Source organism: Molothrus aeneus, chromosome 6, assembly GCF_037042795.1.
Source record: "Molothrus aeneus isolate 106 chromosome 6, BPBGC_Maene_1.0, whole genome shotgun sequence".
NCBI lineage: Eukaryota > Metazoa > Chordata > Aves > Passeriformes > Icteridae > Molothrus > Molothrus aeneus.
Window position 1 is genome coordinate 51,989,960 of NC_089651.1, and position 18,141 is coordinate 52,008,100.

Here is an 18,141-nt window from a genome sequence, read left to right on the forward strand (position 1 = left end):
CATTTCAACTGCCCTATCAAACACCTACTCATTAGTCAGCAGCTGAAAGTGTTAGAAGAATGCACTACATCTGTCACTGGCAGCATTTCCTACCCAACTTGTTTCCACTGAAGTTTGGATAGAATCCATAAAAATAGGATTTAAAATGTGGTATTGTCTTATTTTCTAGATTCTAACCTGTATCTGAATTCAATTTAGATCTCTCTTAAAATGCCTTTTATTATGCCCTCATTCACAAAGGGAACATTTTGTTCCATTGCATAGATCCTCATTATACTCAGACCTTCACATTTTTGCTGCTGCACTGAACTTCCTTCTTCTTAAGACCTCTAGAGATTAAACATTGAATTTTTACACATGAATATCAATCAGTGGTTGTTGGATAACTAGCCTGGTCTCAAATTTTTACTCTTTAAATGTTATTTTTACACTTTATTTCTTAAAAGTGGTATGTGTGACCTATGTAATAATGCCACAGACACTAGTGAGTTTGGTGTTATTTTGGTGGATTTTGCACAGGGCTTGATTAAAGTAGTGTGGCAGTATTTGAAATGAGCTTCTGCAATCTACCCTAGGAATTACTTTTTTGTACCAATGCTATTTTTAAAACAGGTTTCTTTTAAGGTAATGGTCTTATACAGCTTTCTAAACTCAACCAATATCTACTGGTTTTTCTCCCTGTCCCCACTCACAAAAATTCTTGAGTGTACAAGATTGATTGAAGGAAAACTTGGCACTGTTGAACCTGTGTGCTAGTGACTGTGCAAATATTAGGAAATCCAGATAGAGACAGGAAATCCAGTCACAAACAGACATTTACCAATTCCTCTTTAACCAAATTTTGCTGTACTAGAAGGAGTGAATATTAAAATTTTTTAATGAGGAATTGTCTTTTGCTGTGCTTGAGTTTTGGGAATTTTTTAAGGAAGCTTTATGATAGTTCATATCCCTTTCATTTATCCAGGTAAGTATATTTTTCTTATCTCTGAATTTCTTTTGATAGCTAAGTATTAACATGGTGTTTACTGCCTCTGTTTCCTTGAAGAATTTCCTCTTGGCTGTCCTTTGGATTTAGTCAGAACCTAGAAGGAGAAGCCCATATGTTTCCTATTGCTACAGGTTCTCCTCCAGAATGTTCAGCATCCAGTACCTTTCCTTTTCTAAAACAAAGTTACTGTCTTTGAGTAACTCACTGTTCAGGGTTGTGATGAGACCCATGTTTTCTTATAGCCTGACATCATTTATGAGAACAGTAAGTTTAGTGTAAGTTATAATTGGAGGGGGGGGGAAGTAAATTATATTGCTCCTACCAGAAAAAGCAAGTCATGTTTATTCATGTCCCATTTTGGGTGTCTGTCTGGTGGGCCAGATAATGGAATCAACATGGCTCAAACTCACCCTTTTCTCATTTTAACTGTGCTCAGTTTCCTAATCTGGTTCAGCCATACAGCTGCACAACCCTTGTACAGCAATTTCAGACACTTGGGCACCTGAGCCTCGTAAGAGAGGAGATTGCAGCAGTAGCTCCTGTAAATTTAACTCAGCTTAGACTGCCATGGAACACAGTCTAAGTTAGCAGAAAACTAACCTGACAATAAAGTGGCTTTCTGTTGGCTTATGGGACTACAGCAGCTCAGCTGTGGGTCTGATGACCAGTGAAGCAGATGAGAGCAAAATATTTTTAAATGTAAAGCAGAGAGGAGTGCAGGAAGGGGCCTGAAGCAGCCTGCAACAAGGCTGGCTTAGGTTGGTGAGGAATTACAATTTCAGCAATTGTGCCTTTAGTAACCTTAAAGCTGAGACTAAATATCTTCCCTTCCTCTCTCAATCAAAAAATGAAAACTCATACAGTCTGAGAGGTAACCAAGCCAAATGTCTTCATGTAAGTAGAAGTTTGTGCAGTTTTAATTATATTGTTGTTGATTCTGCCATTATCTGTTAGAGTAGTAGGTGGTGTAGAATGGAAATAAAGGCAACCTTTGGGGAGGTGAATTTGCTATATGTGTTGTGGGGGGATGATAAACAGGGTGAGTGGTTGTTTTTAAAATCAATAACCCAAATGGAGTGTTTGTTTTTGAAAAAGTGGCACATAGCCTCCAAGTTTAAAGAGTATTCATTAGCTATAATGCTGGATCCTAACTAAAGGATCTGATTTTAAGGCCCCTTCCAACCAAAAACATTCTATAATTCTAAAAAGTTACACAGTTATTTCCTGAGAACTTCATAGGATTTTTCCTTCATTTCCATCATTGGAAAGTTAGAAGTGATGAGCAGGGTTCAGAGGGAACCTGTAATAGCTACAGGTTCACTACATTGTCAATATGGTTTTTTGTTCATTTAATTCTAAAAATCGATAGCTGAAGTTAATACTGTTTTTCATTTTCTTGCAACAGAAATGTCTTCATAAATTTGTTAAAGTAAGCTCTTCTTCCTCCCATTGATATTCATTAGCTCTGCTCCACTTGCACTAATACTCCTTCCCTTCCATTAGGAAATCAATTCCTAACTCAATTTTCTTTGCAATTTTTTTTCCAAATGAAGTTGCTCAAAATAATTCAACTTAAGTAAATATTTTCCTTTGGTGGCAAATCAAATATTTTAAGACTGAAACAAAGGGAGTGTATAAAAACCTCCTGAGCAGAATGTACTCTCAATCTGTACAATGGTGAGAAAACTGCAGAGCTGTTAAACCACAAAAGGTCTTATGAAGACCAAAGTCAGCTTCAGTAGCGTCCTGTCAGAATTACACTAGAAATATACTGGTTTATGGGTGTTTTGACCAGTTTCTCTGTGGTTTTTTTAAGTACTGGGCTCAGACCTAACAGAGTCCAGCAAAAAAGAAGAAATGAGAACATTTCTGCAAGAGAAAACTTCCTGGATGTGACTGAGTCCTATCTGCCAATAGGACTGCTAGTCCTGTGAATGTCACGTTTACTTTGTCTAATGAAGAACTTTTTAGGGGGCTTTACTCTTAAAGCACTACCTAAAATTTGCTAATAAACCTCCAACAATAAAAGTCATGCTTATGTATAAATTAGGAAATGTCACTGTAACTAATGTTCCCTTTTTGCTCTGTTGTGAAATTGTGTCCATGGCCACAGGGACAGCCTTCCTGGCCATTTCATCTTTGTAAGGAGTTTCAGAGAGACATAAGCAGCAGCTGCCCATTAAAGCAGACACGAGTAGAGAGGAGTGATAGAGCAGCTGTTCTTAAATATATAGTTACCAGATAAACTGGAATTTTAAACCTTATTTTTTGCAACTTTGTACTGTGGTTTATTACTATAAAATAATCTAATTCTGCTTTAATATCAGGGAAAGAAACAGAATTTGCTACAAGATCCTGCATGTGAAAATACTTCAAAAAATACCCAAATTGTTTTGTTTTTTCCTTCATCCATCAAAATCTTGTACAAAACCTTGATAGAGGTCAGTCTTGGTTTTAATCTAGTTTTTTTAAAGGCATATGTCTATGGTAGCTTTTTATTTTGGAAGGCTAAAACTCACATTGAACTTGGTGACTTTAAAGGTCTGTTCCAACCTTGATGATCCTATGATTCTAAGGTATACTTAAGGGATATATAGATAAAAAACGTGACTTTTTTGGGGATACACCTTCCCTGGTTTTGCCTACATTGTAAGGACAAAGGATTTGAATCTTTGTAGTCTTAGAGAAGAGGTCTAAAAAGTTCATGTGATTTGTTTTGATGTTGTCAAAAGCAGGATCAACTTCATTTATGTGACACATTATGTTTGGTCATTTTTTAAATTACTAGAAACCTTGCAGTCTTTTTTTTTTTTTTTAAGTGTGCTTATTGTGAGAGGATTTCATTTAATTTCTAACCTAATCTTCTTTGAGGTAGGATGCATTTAATGTTTGTAGTGAATGTAGAAAAATTAATTCCTTCCACCTCCATAATTATTCTTTAAAATACTTGGGTATTCTCAGTCAGGTCCATTCTATTTAAAAACAAACAAACAAACCAACAAACAAACAACCCACACACCACATCAAACAGAGGAGCTTTATTTTTTTAAACTAAGTAATATTTTAAAGATTTGTTGTCTTTGGGCTTTCTCATCAGGTTTACATCCAGGATGTACTACTTCAAATTGGGCCTTGTCAGCAATCATTAAATCCAATTGATTTCTTTGTGTGTCTTATGGATGATATTCTTCTTTTTTATATCCCAGTTAGTCTTTTCCCTTCACCAATTGAATAATATCCAGTACAGCTCTAACTCACCTTTGACAGTATATTATTGTAGTGTGATGTAATTTTTCTAACCAGGTACACATATGCCCTATAATTTGTTTTTATTTCAAATTTTCATCAGCAAGTTACTTAATGAAAAAATGTCTTCTGATGTGCAGCCTTTTTTTTTTTTTTTCTTTTTTGAGCAGATAGAAGTTAAGACAGTGTCATAGATTCAGTAATCTACATACTCATTTGCACTAGTATGTGACCTACAGTATTTGGGCAGGACAGATCTGGAGACAGCACAAGTAACAGTGCCAGTTTCTCTGAACATCACTCCCAGCAGACAAAATGGTCCTTCAAATAGCTCATTGTAAAAATAAATGTGCAAGTCTCATATGACCAAAAAAAGGCTGCTCACAGTTTTGTTGTAAATACCTTAACCAGTCAAACTAACAAGATCAGAAATTGCTAGCTATGCTTTTTTTATTGTACCTCTGACATCATGCTTCCATATGCTTATATATTGCTTCTTAGTAATTTTATTTACTCTTCAGTAATAGTTTTAAAAGTTATTTATAATTACTGATCTTTTTAGAAAGGAAAACCAGTATTTTGCAACATCCAAATTTAGGAACATTAACATAAACTGAAGGCAGATCCATTTCTAGATTGATAGAAGTATCCAGGTCCATTTCTAGATGAAAAGACATATTCAGCATGAAACATGAGGTTTTCATCTGCTGCTTGTCATATATATGTATTTTTATTTGTTATGTACATACTAGTAACCAGTGGTGAAACAGTGCAAGGCATGTTTATGAGGTTTTATATTTCTAAATCAACAGTAATAATCTAAGGACCTGTATCTTACTGTAAACCAACTACCTTTTGTTATGGCTCTTGAAAGCTGAAGTTGTAGATGTTACCCCCAGTGCTGTGTTTTTCCACGGTTAAATTAAACCTTGGTTTGATAATCCTGAGAAACCGTACTGAAGGAAAGGCTAAGGAAAGAGGAAAAATAAAACTGCATGCGCTCTTTCTAGCAGGTGCTACTGAATATTATCGAGGGGGCGGGGGTACAACAGCAGCAATGAGATCATCCTGGCAATAATAAAAAACCCAAACCCAACGCAGCAGGGCCGTCATCTCCGCAGCCGCTCCGCCCCAGCCGCGGGCGGCGCGGGGCCGGGGCCAGCGCGGGCGCGGGGGGAGCCCCGCACCGGCCGCGCTCATTCGCGGCCTCCTCGGTGTCATTTGAAGTTGCTGCCGTCGGCCAATGGGGCTCCTCCCGCCCGCTGACATCACTCCCCAGCCAGTTCCCTCCAGCTGCAGAGCGTTCAGTTTCTGTCTTTTTTTAAACTAAAATGGAGGCTGGTTTCTTGCCTTAAGGAATACAGTGCCGTGCCTGCTGGAGCCTAGATGTTGACATGTAACAGAGCTGGCAGCAGGATGGTGGTTGACGCAGCCAATTCCAATGGGCCGTTCCAGCCCGTGGCCCTTTTGCATATTAGAGGTGAGTTATTGTGCGTGTGAGAGTGAATCGCGACCCTCTGACGAGCGAATAAATGGCTATTGTGGAGCTCGGAGAAGGGGAGCAGGAAGTCCTTTGTAGCTCAGTCCCTCTCGGTTTGTTACAGCCGCGGTAAAACCGGCGGAGAGCAAAACCCATTTTCTGTTAAATGTGTTCGGGTAAGATTTAAGAATTCATGGTGGCATTGCATACATAGTTAAAAGCAGGTTTTACAGCTTTCTGCCGTAACTCTCCCATCCCCCTTCCAAGCTGTGCTGATGTCAAAGGATGTGAAGTCACTACCCCAGAAAGGTACTGAGGGGGGCAGGGAAGAGCCAAGTTATCCCTATACCGTTTCTAGAGAATAAGGGCAAACCTTTGGTGTGCTTCAAAGCCTTTTTTTGTTTGAATTGTTCAGATAGATCTGCCTTAAAGTGCACTGCAGCTTGTAAAAGAATTGGAAGTGTCAGAGAAGGAGGGGGAAGGAGATGTGACGCTTACTATGAAAATATCCTTTATGTATTTAGAAGGCATTTCCTAGAAGAGATGCGGTTTGGCTTTAACAAGCAAGCTCTTGTGTGCCTGCCGTGTTATGCAGTTCTGAATGTTCAGTTCTTCACGGAATATGTTCTTTTGGGTTTATAGAATTAGTGCATTGCAAATTACATTTTATATAATTTGAAAATACATGTTGGTTTGACGCTTCTGTACGATATCGAGCGTGTATCTCTTGTTCTGTATTTTTTTACGTAGTACAATTTTCCTTTGTGTTGGAGGGGTTTTGGGTGTATTTTTTTAGCTGGCTCTTAAGCAACCAGTCCTTTTTTTAATATCTGCTGTGGGGTGTTTCTGGTTTAGAACTTTATGAAGGCAGAACATGTATTAGCTGGGATGAGCACATCTTGAACAATGGTATTTATATGCAAGAAACATAGCTGGTACTGTTCTTAATTACCTTTGCTTCTCAGCTTTCACTGCTATAGGCTGGATGTCAGTACTGGAAATAAATTTTAAATTAATATTCCATACACTGAAAAAAATTTCCTTTGGAAGTTTATAAACCCCAACTGTTCAGAAGTCTGTTCTTTTAAGTAGGAACATGGATGTTCAAGTATTTAAAAATCATAATTTCTCTTTACCTTTTAAAAGAGCCATAGCCTGCTCTGTCTGAAGTCGCAGTGGATAATTTTGGATAATCTAGAAAACTAATTTTGATCTCTGACTGGGGAAGAAATGCAGTAAAATTCCCTTGATTTCAAATAAGGACTATGCTCGTTTTCAAGGGAATATACATGGAACTGCCAGACCTCTGGACAAGCCTTTGCTTTTCACTCTGTACAAATCATCTTAATTTCCAGTTAGGTGCTGCCTTTTGGAAGGGAAAAGCACCATCTTTTAAAGGTTCAAGTTAGGAAAACAATCGAAGGCTGGAATTAGAATGATGAAATATTGCAATGATTATCCTTAATCCTTTGTCTCAATATGATAACAAGGTTCATGTCATTGAAGTCCTTATTCTGCCTTTCCTCCAATGTAATACATAATTGTGGAAACCATGGATTTTAAGAAACTGTTCTGAAATTTACTTTCCCAAGACCTACATTTTTGGTGTACTGAATAATACAGTAGTAGAGATTAAAGGGGTTTGTGGTTTAGGGGTTTTTTGGGTGATACAGTTTTTTTCTGTTTGGTAGATTACAGTTTTTCAGTGGATTATGAGAGTAGAGTTTATTGTAAGCAATTAAAGAATTACTGCGAGATTGATTGTTTTTCATTTTTCAGGTGGCAGGAAATGAAATGGGTTTCTGGTATTATAGCCCAGAGGAGTTTCTTGGCACTGGGAGAGCAAAGCATCTCCTTCATACATCCTGAAGTGTGCAGAAGTTCCTTTGGGTTTTTCATATGTACCTCAGAAGTTCCTTTGGGTTTTTTATGTGTACCTCATATCACCAGCTGTGCTGGTGCTACCAGTACTGATGCTTCCAAATTGAAGCCTGTCAGAGCAATACATACAAAATTAATGGCAGTAAAAATTAGCTGGTAATTCTGAAGGCTAATGACACATTATTACTGTTTGTCCCAATGCATGCTGCTTTTACAGTTGTCCTTTTGCATCATCTGTTGTAATATAGGATTAAATTTCTAGTAGAAGTCTTCCTCTTGCCAACTGTGAGAGCTAAAACTTCAAGGTCAAGGACAGGGGGTAGGGGCATAAGCCCCTTGGGTGTTTCTCATAGATATCGTTTGTTGAAATAGAAAAAAAATTTCTTGATCACCAATTCCATAAAATTTTTGAAATTTTGAGATGGTATAGGTACCATATTTGAACTCAATCTTGCTTCTAAAAAGTATGTGAAACCTTGTGGACTATACTGTTAGTACTTTATTGAAAATAAAAATTGCAATCTTACTTATAAAGTTAATTCCAAAGCACTTTCTGTACCTGAATCATATGAAATATGTAATGTTTGCAGAATTAAAAGGAAATTTTTAGCAAGCAACAATGTCATGCCAGATCAGAACCTTTGTCCTGTGTATCCTGAACTGTAAGGAGCTTTGTTGTCTGGGTTGCTTACAGATTTACCTAAGCAACACAGTTGGAAAAAGATGCAATTGATTTTTAACAATTATGTTAAAGTCTTGTGAATAGGAAATAAGAATGTCAGAATTTTACTGACTGCCGTTGCTGACACCGTTATCTCCAACATCACCAAAAGAAGGAGCAGTGGGTACTTGTAGGATAGGAGGTGTCATGGCCCCCATACCCCGTCCTCCAGCAGTTCATTTGGCTGCAGGTACTCAAGTTCATCTTGAGTATGGTGCAGCCACGTAATCGTGACTCAGAGTGCTGTGGAAAGAGCTGTGAGTGTGTTGGGGTTCCCCTTTGATTCAGGAGCTGTCTTTAGGCTCCTGTGGCCTTGGCTGTTGCCTCAGCTGGGTTGCAGCTGTGTGGTTGTCCTGTCATATGCCTCGATGATCTGGATTCTGGTGTGTTGACTTCCCAGGTTGGTGTCCCTCTGCACTGAGCACTTGTTCAGCAGCCACAGGACTGTCAGCTGAGCCTGCTCAGTGTCAGAATAGCTGCTCTCTTTTCTTCATTCAGGTACTGCAAAACTATGCCCTTTGTCACAACTGTAGACTGTTGGCAGTTGTTCAAGAGCAGTGTGTAGAAATCAGAAATGCAGGTGACTTTTGACCCACTGGTGGAAAATAACAAGCACCAAAAGAGCCTAATCCATGCTAAATGCAAGTGGTGTGGCACCATTGCTGTGTGTTATCTGCTTGTGCTGAAAACATTGGCTCAGTGAGAGTGATTGGCCTGCTGGGGTAGTGAGTCTTTAGTCAGCAACAGGCTCTCCTGGGGATCTGAGCTATGCTGCTGCTGCACTGATCTTTCCAGAGTACAAAGGTAGCTGAACATTATGCCCTTGAATTGATTGTCACTTATTGCCATCATCAACTGAAAACTTAGTTGTATTGGAATGATATAAGGCTTCTAGGAAAATTACAATTTCAGTTTAAGCAGCTGTTACAGACATGGAATAACTGCTGTGGTTTGTGATCTTGGATGGAGGCTTGACCTTGTGAAACAAATGCAGCTGAAGGAACTCATCATGGGATATCTGCATGGAGAGCTCCCTTAGGATCTTTGTGCATTGACAGGCCACTTGCAATCAAGGTGACACAGAGGGTTATTAGGTATCATGAATTTAGTGTTTTTACAGCAAGGAGGGAAGCAGATCTGGATGGTGTTTTCAGGATGCATCCCTCCATATGGAGCCCTTCTGGCAGCCAAAGGCCCAGGGTGATGAAGTACGTTCAGGGCCCTGACAGGGTCAGCCACAAAAACAAGGTGAGGCTTGGGGAAACATTTTTATTTCCATCTCAGCACTTCAGTCAGAGAAAGCAGCTGTAAAAGCTGCATAGATTAGAACAAACAGTAAATGTTCATCACTAGACTTCAGAGCTACCAGTTCATATTTACTGTTGAGTGTTCAAAACCATAACTGTAATACAGCGTGTAGTTACAGGTAGAAAATAATAGTAATTCATTCTGTAGGCAGATTATGAATACTCAGGGGGGAGATGTTTTTCATTAGGAAAATGTGTTGATACCAGTGTTGATGACAAAAATCCCTTAATATTGTTTTGTCAGAGCATAGAAGTAGTCCAGATGCCAATGTGTCCATGAACTCAAGACATATTTTGAACAAAATACATATAAAACTCTGTTCTGATCTGCAATGGCAGAATTAGAATGTAAAGGTTACTTTAATGGCTTGGTTGCTGACTGGCTGGAACTGGTAATGTCTGTTCATGCTTTTCAAAAGTTATTTTCAAGATGTTTTGCAAGACATACTGAAAATTGTGTGGGAAGAAGGGTGAGAACACCCTGATACTATGTTCACTCAAACTGATGCTTCCTGTAGACCATAACGTGTTTCACATATCTCATTGTCCATCCTTCTCCTTTGCCTTCCAGAGCAGCAAATGTTTTTTGACAGATTTGATTTGTCATTATTTAAATTACTTTAGATTTTGTGGAAGATGCTTTGACTTTTTTTCAAAGATGATTTATGTTAACTGTGTCCATTTTTTCTGTGTGCCGCTTGTTCATCTTGTGTGAGGGATCATGGAAGGTATTTCAGATTCCACTTTTACATAGTGTTCTTCAGGGCAAAAAATGTCAGTGGTAGTGTTTCTGTGATGAAAATATCTGAGTATTTAGATAGAAATTTGCATGTTCTTCAAAGGTGGTGAAAGATCTTTGTTTAGTTGGGCAATTTATATCTTAAAGGAGAAGAGCTTGGCACTTTCATTTTAGAAAGAATCCATCGTGTGTTTGTCTTGAAAAATAATTGACCTGAAAATACTTCTGTCTAACCACAGTTGCTAAAAACTGTTGCTAGACTGTTGCTTTGCAGAATTGTGACTGAGCTAAAAGAAGAATAAAAAATTATCCATTCTGTAATTAAAAGGGAAGCAGAGCCAAAAGCTTCAGAAGTAGTACAGACCAAACTCAGCATGCAGAACAGCAACCATTTACCTCATGATGTACAAAGGAGGCTGAAAGAACTGGATTTGTTTGGCCTAAAGGAAGGAAGGTTGAGGGGAGATTTGATCCTTGACTAACTGACGGGAGGGTGTAGAGCACAGAGCCATGCTCTTCTCAGAGAACCACAATGGGTGAATGAGAAGTAACCAATATGACTTGGTAACTGTGGAGATTGCAATTGTACACAAGGCGAAAATATTTTCACCATAAAAGTGGTTAAAAGCTGAAACAGGATTCCAGAAGGGGCTGTGAAATCTCTGTAATTGGAAATATTTTGACTGGAGAGCAGCTGGGTTTATGTAGTGGGGGATTAGACTAGCAGAAGTGACTGTCCCTTGTGGTGAATATTATTCTGTGATTCTGTCATTCTTTGGTTCTTGTGGGACCAAAAAATTATTGACCTTGCTGTAGCATAAAAATATTACAATATTATTTTAAATGTCTTTTTTTTTTTCAAGTTCAAGAACAATATTCTTACTGTAAACTCTCTTTATGCCCCTTCTTTTCTTTTTAGTTACTAAGGCAAACATTTTAATACTTGGTGCTAGCATGCCTATTAGTAGTACTTTTACTTCTGTTAACTCAAAGTTTTTGGTGTTAATGGTGTTTTAAATTATTCTTACCATGTTTTAGCAAACTGTTAAAGATGGATGACTGCAACTGCATGCAGTATTAAAAACACTGGCATGCTAAAAGAATGTTTTATTCATTTCTAAATCTTCAGTTAGAAGCTCAGCAGCAGTCCATACCTTCTGAATAAGATAGAATTAATAAATGTACACAGACAGCTATTTCACCCACATTTCTTTACATTTATCAGCTTTTGGAAAGCTCTAATAGATTGAATTAACTTGCTCAGTACTGTGAGATTTTTCTCTAGCCTTTTTTGACAAGTTTGAATTGACAATGAGTACAGCTTTTAACAAACTGTGTGACCTTGCTATTCATCTTCTGTGGTGTTTATGAAAATGTTGAACAGTGTCATTTCTAACACATCCTTACAACATGTTTGTAGTAATCTTCCTGCATTATAACAACATTATGTTAAAAATACAAAAATCCCAGGATAATTGTCACTTACCAAATTTCTAATACTATCCAAGAACTTGATGCATTTGAAGCATAATTTCCTTTACATGTGCTGAGTTTGCCTTTTTGGGAGTAATAATATTTTATTATACTCTGAAACTAGCCTATTCTGATTATAAAAGCATACCAAAAAATCTCAAAGTCACATTTCATGATACTGGTTTTTTCCTCTTAGTATATTCTGCAGCAGAAAATTAATCTGGTTTATTCCTTCTGTATTTTCTGTGTAACTATAATCTACACCTTTGAATGCATCTTGCACCATCCACCTAAGTAGGTATTTTAAGGATGGTGAACTTATTCAGTCTGAGCACATATGTTTATTTAAATCTTAATTTTCTTTCATTCTTTAGCACATTTAAATTCAGTCAATATTTAAGGTACAATCACTCCTTGTTGTTAGAAGTGAGCAAAGTCTTCCTGGGAGGAAAGGTGTATAGAGGAGACATCTTAATTTTCTTCTGAGATGCTTCCATAGTAGTGATGAACTGTGTTATGTCTCTGAGTGAATTTAAATTTTAAAATGGAAGGCTTATTTGTACCTTTGTGGAAATATTTCCATGCAAAAGACCTTCAAAACTTTTTTTAGTCCTTCCAATCCAATAAATGGAATTTCCCATGGTCAGCAGGCACCTTCTATCCTGCTTGTGGGTCATAGTTGGGTTTTGATCTAATGGATAAACCTCAGTTGAGATTTAAAGGAGATGAAAATGCTTGTTGTTCCCTTTTCTCCCCCATTAGCCAATTATAATTTGGTAACCTGAAGGGGTGAGAACAGGTATCAACCCTGTGTTTGGGCTGTTATGTTCCTGCCAAGCCACATGGACTCCGTAGGTGCATGGCCTGACTCCTGGAGCTCATAGTCATCCGTCTTGCCAAAAGTTTCCAACTTCTACTAGAAAATTCTGAGCCTGCTGCTATTTAATATTGCTTAATGACTTGTACACTTAATTGTTAGCTCTGAAACCCATCCACTGTTCCTTTCTAGAAGTGTTGCCTCAAAAAATAGAACCAAGGCCATCTTCCTCAAGGACAAGCAGCAGTTCTGTTCTTAATGAACCTAGGCCTCTTGTATATATCAAATTATGAAAACTTTCATATGTTAGCATTAGATAATCACCTGAATTATCAAAGGACTGATATTGGTACAAATGGCTCTGTTGTTGTATTACTTCTTGTACTGTTTTGCTAGATCTTTTGGAAGACATTCAGACATTGCCGGACATAGACTGATGGTTTTTTAACATATCTACCAAAGGAACTCATGCAGAGTGGTTTTAATATTTGACCAAAAGCAGGTTTAAATGAGGTTATTTAGTTATTATTCCTGCTGCCTTTAACATGATGACAGGCTTATTAACTCTCCACTTACTATGTAGCACTTTCTATCAGAGAGTGTATTTTACCTTGCTACTGCCTTTACTCTTTGCTCTCTGTCACTCCTCCTTTCTTGACTTTTTTGGGTTGTTTTTACCTTCATATAGACCCTTTGCCAATATGAAGAGTGTATGTACGGGTTCTTCTGCTGGAAACAGTGAGGATGTTAAGTTTTCACACTGCATGTGAAATATCTGAGGGCATGACTGTACAATGTCTCTAGAGGGGACTTTATGTTGAGCTAAAAATACCACGAAATTGTAGGAAGGTAGTCAGCTGGAATTTTTACATTGCTTTTACTGACTCATGGAGTAATGTGCATGCCCTTTCAAGGAAGCAAAAATGGATGCCCTCAAATTTTTATTCATACATACTGTTTTGTGATGGTTGCTGTGAAATACATTTTAAGGTAAAAATTAAGTATTATCTGTTTCTGTGGAAAATTTTCATTTCCATTTCTATTTGAAGCGTCTAATAAATAATCGAGACTTCTGTAAAATTAATTCCATGTGCTATCAAACAATTAATTACTGAAACTGCACTGTAAACCACACAGAATAAGTGAATACCAGCAATATTTAATAGATACAGGGTTATTTGCATCATATGTAGACAAGATGTTCATCTGGGGGAGGTGGCTTTTGTGCTCTAACCTTTGTGCTGGGGGTGGACACCTCATAAAGGTAAAGCAGAGTCTCAGCAGCCTCACAGAGCTGCCCTCTGTGTGCACCACCCTGTCTAAAGTGATAAAACTGAGATAAATGGCACTTGGAGTGCATGGTGTTTTAAAGCCACATCTGCACATCCTTTAATCAATTCCACATAATGTGCATACAAATCATGTGGTACCATTTCTGCTATAACTTGCCAATGCAGTTTTCTTTAATAAAAGTATAGTTAAACTTAGGGGTGGGATCTGACTCTGCATTGTTATCAGTAGTGGAAGTGACAGTTTTGTGTCAATTTTCATAATTGCTCTTGTTACTGATAATGATCTGAATTTCATGAAGAAAAATTATACATGAAGTTTAAAATTTAAAAACTAATTTTAAAATTGTCCATTTGGGACTTTTCTGATTGTAGAAGCCTACCAATTGGAAGCACTTTTTAATTTTAAAGATTTTTATGGAAGGTTTTTAGTTTGCATTTTGGATTAAATCTACCAGTTATGTGGCTTCACACAGCCTGTAGAACCAAATTCTGTTGCTACTTTTATATTTAAAGTGAATGTGTAACAGTGTCCATGATGTTTCAAAGGTGTCCTGTGTTCATTCAAGTCCTATTGGAAAGAAAACTTGAACAAAATTATCAAAGCCAACAAAAAAACAATGGGATGTCTGTTCTTTGGGTGTAATAAGTTTTTCTTCGAAAAAATTTTCCAGACAAAATAGTTGTAACAATGGAACCTTTCTTCTAACCTATTCCCATAATACTTTTATACCTTTTGCTCCTGTTACGCTGACTTTATATAAAGTGCCTTAAAATCCAAAAATTGATCCACAGAGGACTGTCCTAAAGTTGTTTGCATGCAATAAAAACTGAATTGTTCTTGTCCCAGTACAAAATTAAGATTTTTATGGCTTTTGAATCAGAATATTACACATCCTCTCAAAAGCAAAATTTTCAGCATACATTTCACTGCATAACTTTTCTTATTTCATATTGTTGGAAACTCAGTAATCATTAATGTATCTTAAGGAACAAAGCATTTCAAAGCTTGTAGTTAAATGGAAGAAATTAGAACAAGCTGCTTTCATTGCACCTTAAATCTTCTGTTAAAAAGGGAAAATGTAACCAGAATAATTAATATTTTGAAAAATTTGCTGGGAGTAAGATGTCTTAATATGTCCAGGGCTTCTGGACATGTAGTAGGGAGTCAGTCCTGGATTCAGAGCTAATACAGCCAATCAACTTGTTTGTGCCCTGTAAATTTACAGATTTCTTGGAGCCTCCAATTTAAATGTATTCCACACTGCAGTTCACTCTTCCTCCTGTGTGAGAGGGGTGGAAATTATCAGCAGAATATCAGCTTTTCTGGCAGCCAAGCAATAGGGACACTTTTGCTAATAGGTACATTTTCAGTTCTTACTAGAATTCCTTTGTGGGACTGGAGGTTAGTATGACTGGAGACTGAAGACATCTGTTGAAGCAAATGTGTATGTTTTCAGACAAATGTGATGTGAGGAAATAATGTTGGATTATGCAGGAATAATCTTTGGGTTAAATGGGAAGCCATTATGCACTTAACTCCTGACAAACATACAAGTATAATGTATATTCAGTCTTCTTAGATGTTGAAAACATGTATTTTTAAATGGGCATAGTTGGCTTTCTACTTTGTTTGAGTCGAAATTTTCATTGCTAGAAAGCAATTTTTATTTCCTAACAGAGAACTGCTCATAATTGTCCTTAGCATTTGAGATGGCCAGCGTTGACTGCTAAGCAATTTACTGACCTAGTTCTAAATATATTCCTTTATTTTCTTACCAAATCATTGTTTGTGTGCTGGTTGATCATTGAGGAAAACTGTGCACTGAATTGGAGGTTTTTTCCCAGTGGATATAAAAAAATCCCAAACAATCAAACAAGAAAAAACCCAAACCAACCAAACAAAAACCCTACCCCCCCCCCCCCAAAAAAAAACCCAAAACAAATACATACAAAAAATACCCTGTACTAGAGATAGGCTTGCTGTCTACTGAAGTCTATTAAGAAATTGCTCTCAAGAAAACCACAAAAGCCCAGTTGATTTCTGGTGAAAACATTTTTTGCATATCTTGTAACGATGTGTGACAATTTGAGATGATTTGGACCTTGATCAGCCATTCAGGACCTTAGTTTGCATCTCAGGCTCAGTGTGACCTATGCTGTTTAAGTTCTTCCTATGAAAAAAGACTTACCCCTCCTAGTTCTAATTTTAAATAGAGTAGAGAATTTAGAAAACTAAACCGGGGTTGTCCTCAAGGAAGGTTTATGTAAGTTTTTGTTAATTTCAAAATAAATGTTTGCTTCAGACAAGTAAGGATGTGCTTATAACTTTAACCAGAGTTCCTTCATGGGCACTGGGTATTTGCTTTAGGTTGCATTGGAGTGTAAAACGCATCAGGTTTGATCACAGAAAAGCTGGGGGGCTTTTCTTCCTGCTTGGAAAAATCTATTGTGTAATCTGTTTCTAAGCCTACACAAGACCCAGTTTGTGATCTCTGTTAATGATTATTCTAAGTGTCATTGTTAAATTCACCAATTTTGGCATTCAGCAGAAAGCAGGCAGCAGCCCCCAGGTTTAGCAAATGTACAGGGAGTGAGGAGAGGGGGAGGCAGTCTGACAGGCTCTGGAGAAGGAACTGAGTTATTTTACATTTTGGCAGTTGAGTGTTCTTTGAATTGTATTTATCACGGATGTGTGACAGGTACTATTGACTGACAAGTTACTCAGACTCAGAGCAGTATCTGACTAAAATTAGGGGTTGGTATGTGGAGTTTGGGTGTGTTAATGGAAACTGTGCGTTTGCTTACAGCAGATGGGTAGGCTTGATTACCTTATTCTTACTTGATCCAATTGTCCAGAGTGGCAGTTTATTCAGGATTATGTATTTCTTAGTTTACTTAATACAAACCTTCTGACTTACACCATGCACTTCAGTAATGTTACAGAATATAATTGAGATCTGGTCTCACAACAGTAGTGCTTAATTTTCTCAGACAGACTGTTGCATATATTTGAAAACCATTTTAAAGTTTTCAAGCACATTTGAAGTTGTTGGGTAACTTGAAAGTGGATTCAAGTACACTCTAATGCCTATGAAATTGAGGGGTTTTCTCTTAGTGTTTTGTGTTTAAAAGTGAGATTTGCTGTCATATTAACTGTATGTGTGCCAAAAAGCTTCACTGAGAGTTCTTTGTTTGGTTTCTCTCCTTCCCCATTAAGACACTTTTTTTCTTCCATTGTCTGTTTGATTATCCTCCTTGCCATTTTTCTCCCTAATTCTCAGGTAGAATTTCCATTTCATTAGCTCTAGCCCATTGCAGCTTGTTTCACATGTTATTTCCTGTATAAGCATTCCTGTTTTCCTCTTTATGCTACATTGCCTTTAAAATATTTATGCAGTTATTATTGCTTTTACTTTTCACTTTCTGCTTTTAAATGTTTTAATATAGTGTAAAAATCTTTATTTCTCTTAACCATATTATAAATATCCTCTTAAGGTTTTTAAAAATTTTACATAGCTTCTAATAAAACAGTTAACTTCTGATAAAACTCTTTTAAAGCAGGCTCTTGGTTCAGAGTCACATTGGTCTGCTTTAGAAAAATCGTTAGATAATATGGTGTGCATATTATTCACTGTTGATCTACCCTTATCATCATCAGACTTATGATTTACACCTGGAATAAAGTTACTGGCAGTAATTTCAGTGCCTCAGGTTGTTTAGTATGTAAAAATTATGCCAAATAGTTCAAAATGATAACAGACCTTTTTTCCTATGTCGTTATTAATCAGTCCTTAAAATCTCCTGTCTTAAATCTTTGACAGTTAAATGTCATTACTTAGTTCCTCTATCCTCAAAACCACAGTGCAATCTCTGTTAGGAGGAGGCTGCCACCCGTGCTGGATTCCCCAATGACTGGAGATTGCAGAGGGGATTAGTGTTGTAAAGCACCTGCTTTGAGCTTCACGCTGGGACTGACAAAACATACGTTTCCCGTTCCTTTCCGGCTCCTTTAAACTGTAGGATTCTTGAGGTGTTGTCCTTTTTTTTTTTTCCCTCTTTCTTTTTTTCAGTTGCTGTTTAATTAGTCTGGTAATAGCTTATTTGATTCTAACAGCCTTTTTTTTTTCATTACATGAAAAAAAAAATATTACTTTAAAAGCCTCATAATCAAATGAAAAGCCACATTTTGAATGAAAA

The 18,141-nt window shown here is 37.3% G+C and overlaps 1 protein-coding gene across 3 annotated transcripts in view; it reads left to right on the plus strand.

Annotated features, from left to right (window-relative positions):
- PPP2R5C (protein phosphatase 2 regulatory subunit B'gamma) overlaps positions 1-18,141 on the plus strand; it is a 71,275-nt gene that overhangs the window by 23,505 nt on the left and 29,629 nt on the right. Inside the window, exon 1 of one of the 3 annotated variants that reach the window (XM_066551373.1) lies at positions 5,489-5,714. The exons of the other annotated variants lie outside the window; for them this stretch is intronic. Within the exon in view, the coding sequence (XP_066407470.1) occupies positions 5,621-5,714 (94 nt within the window). The 5' untranslated portion in view covers positions 5,489-5,620. Of the gene's footprint in view, positions 1-5,488; positions 5,715-18,141 lie in introns of those variants that run through there. 3 annotated transcript variants of the gene reach the window in all.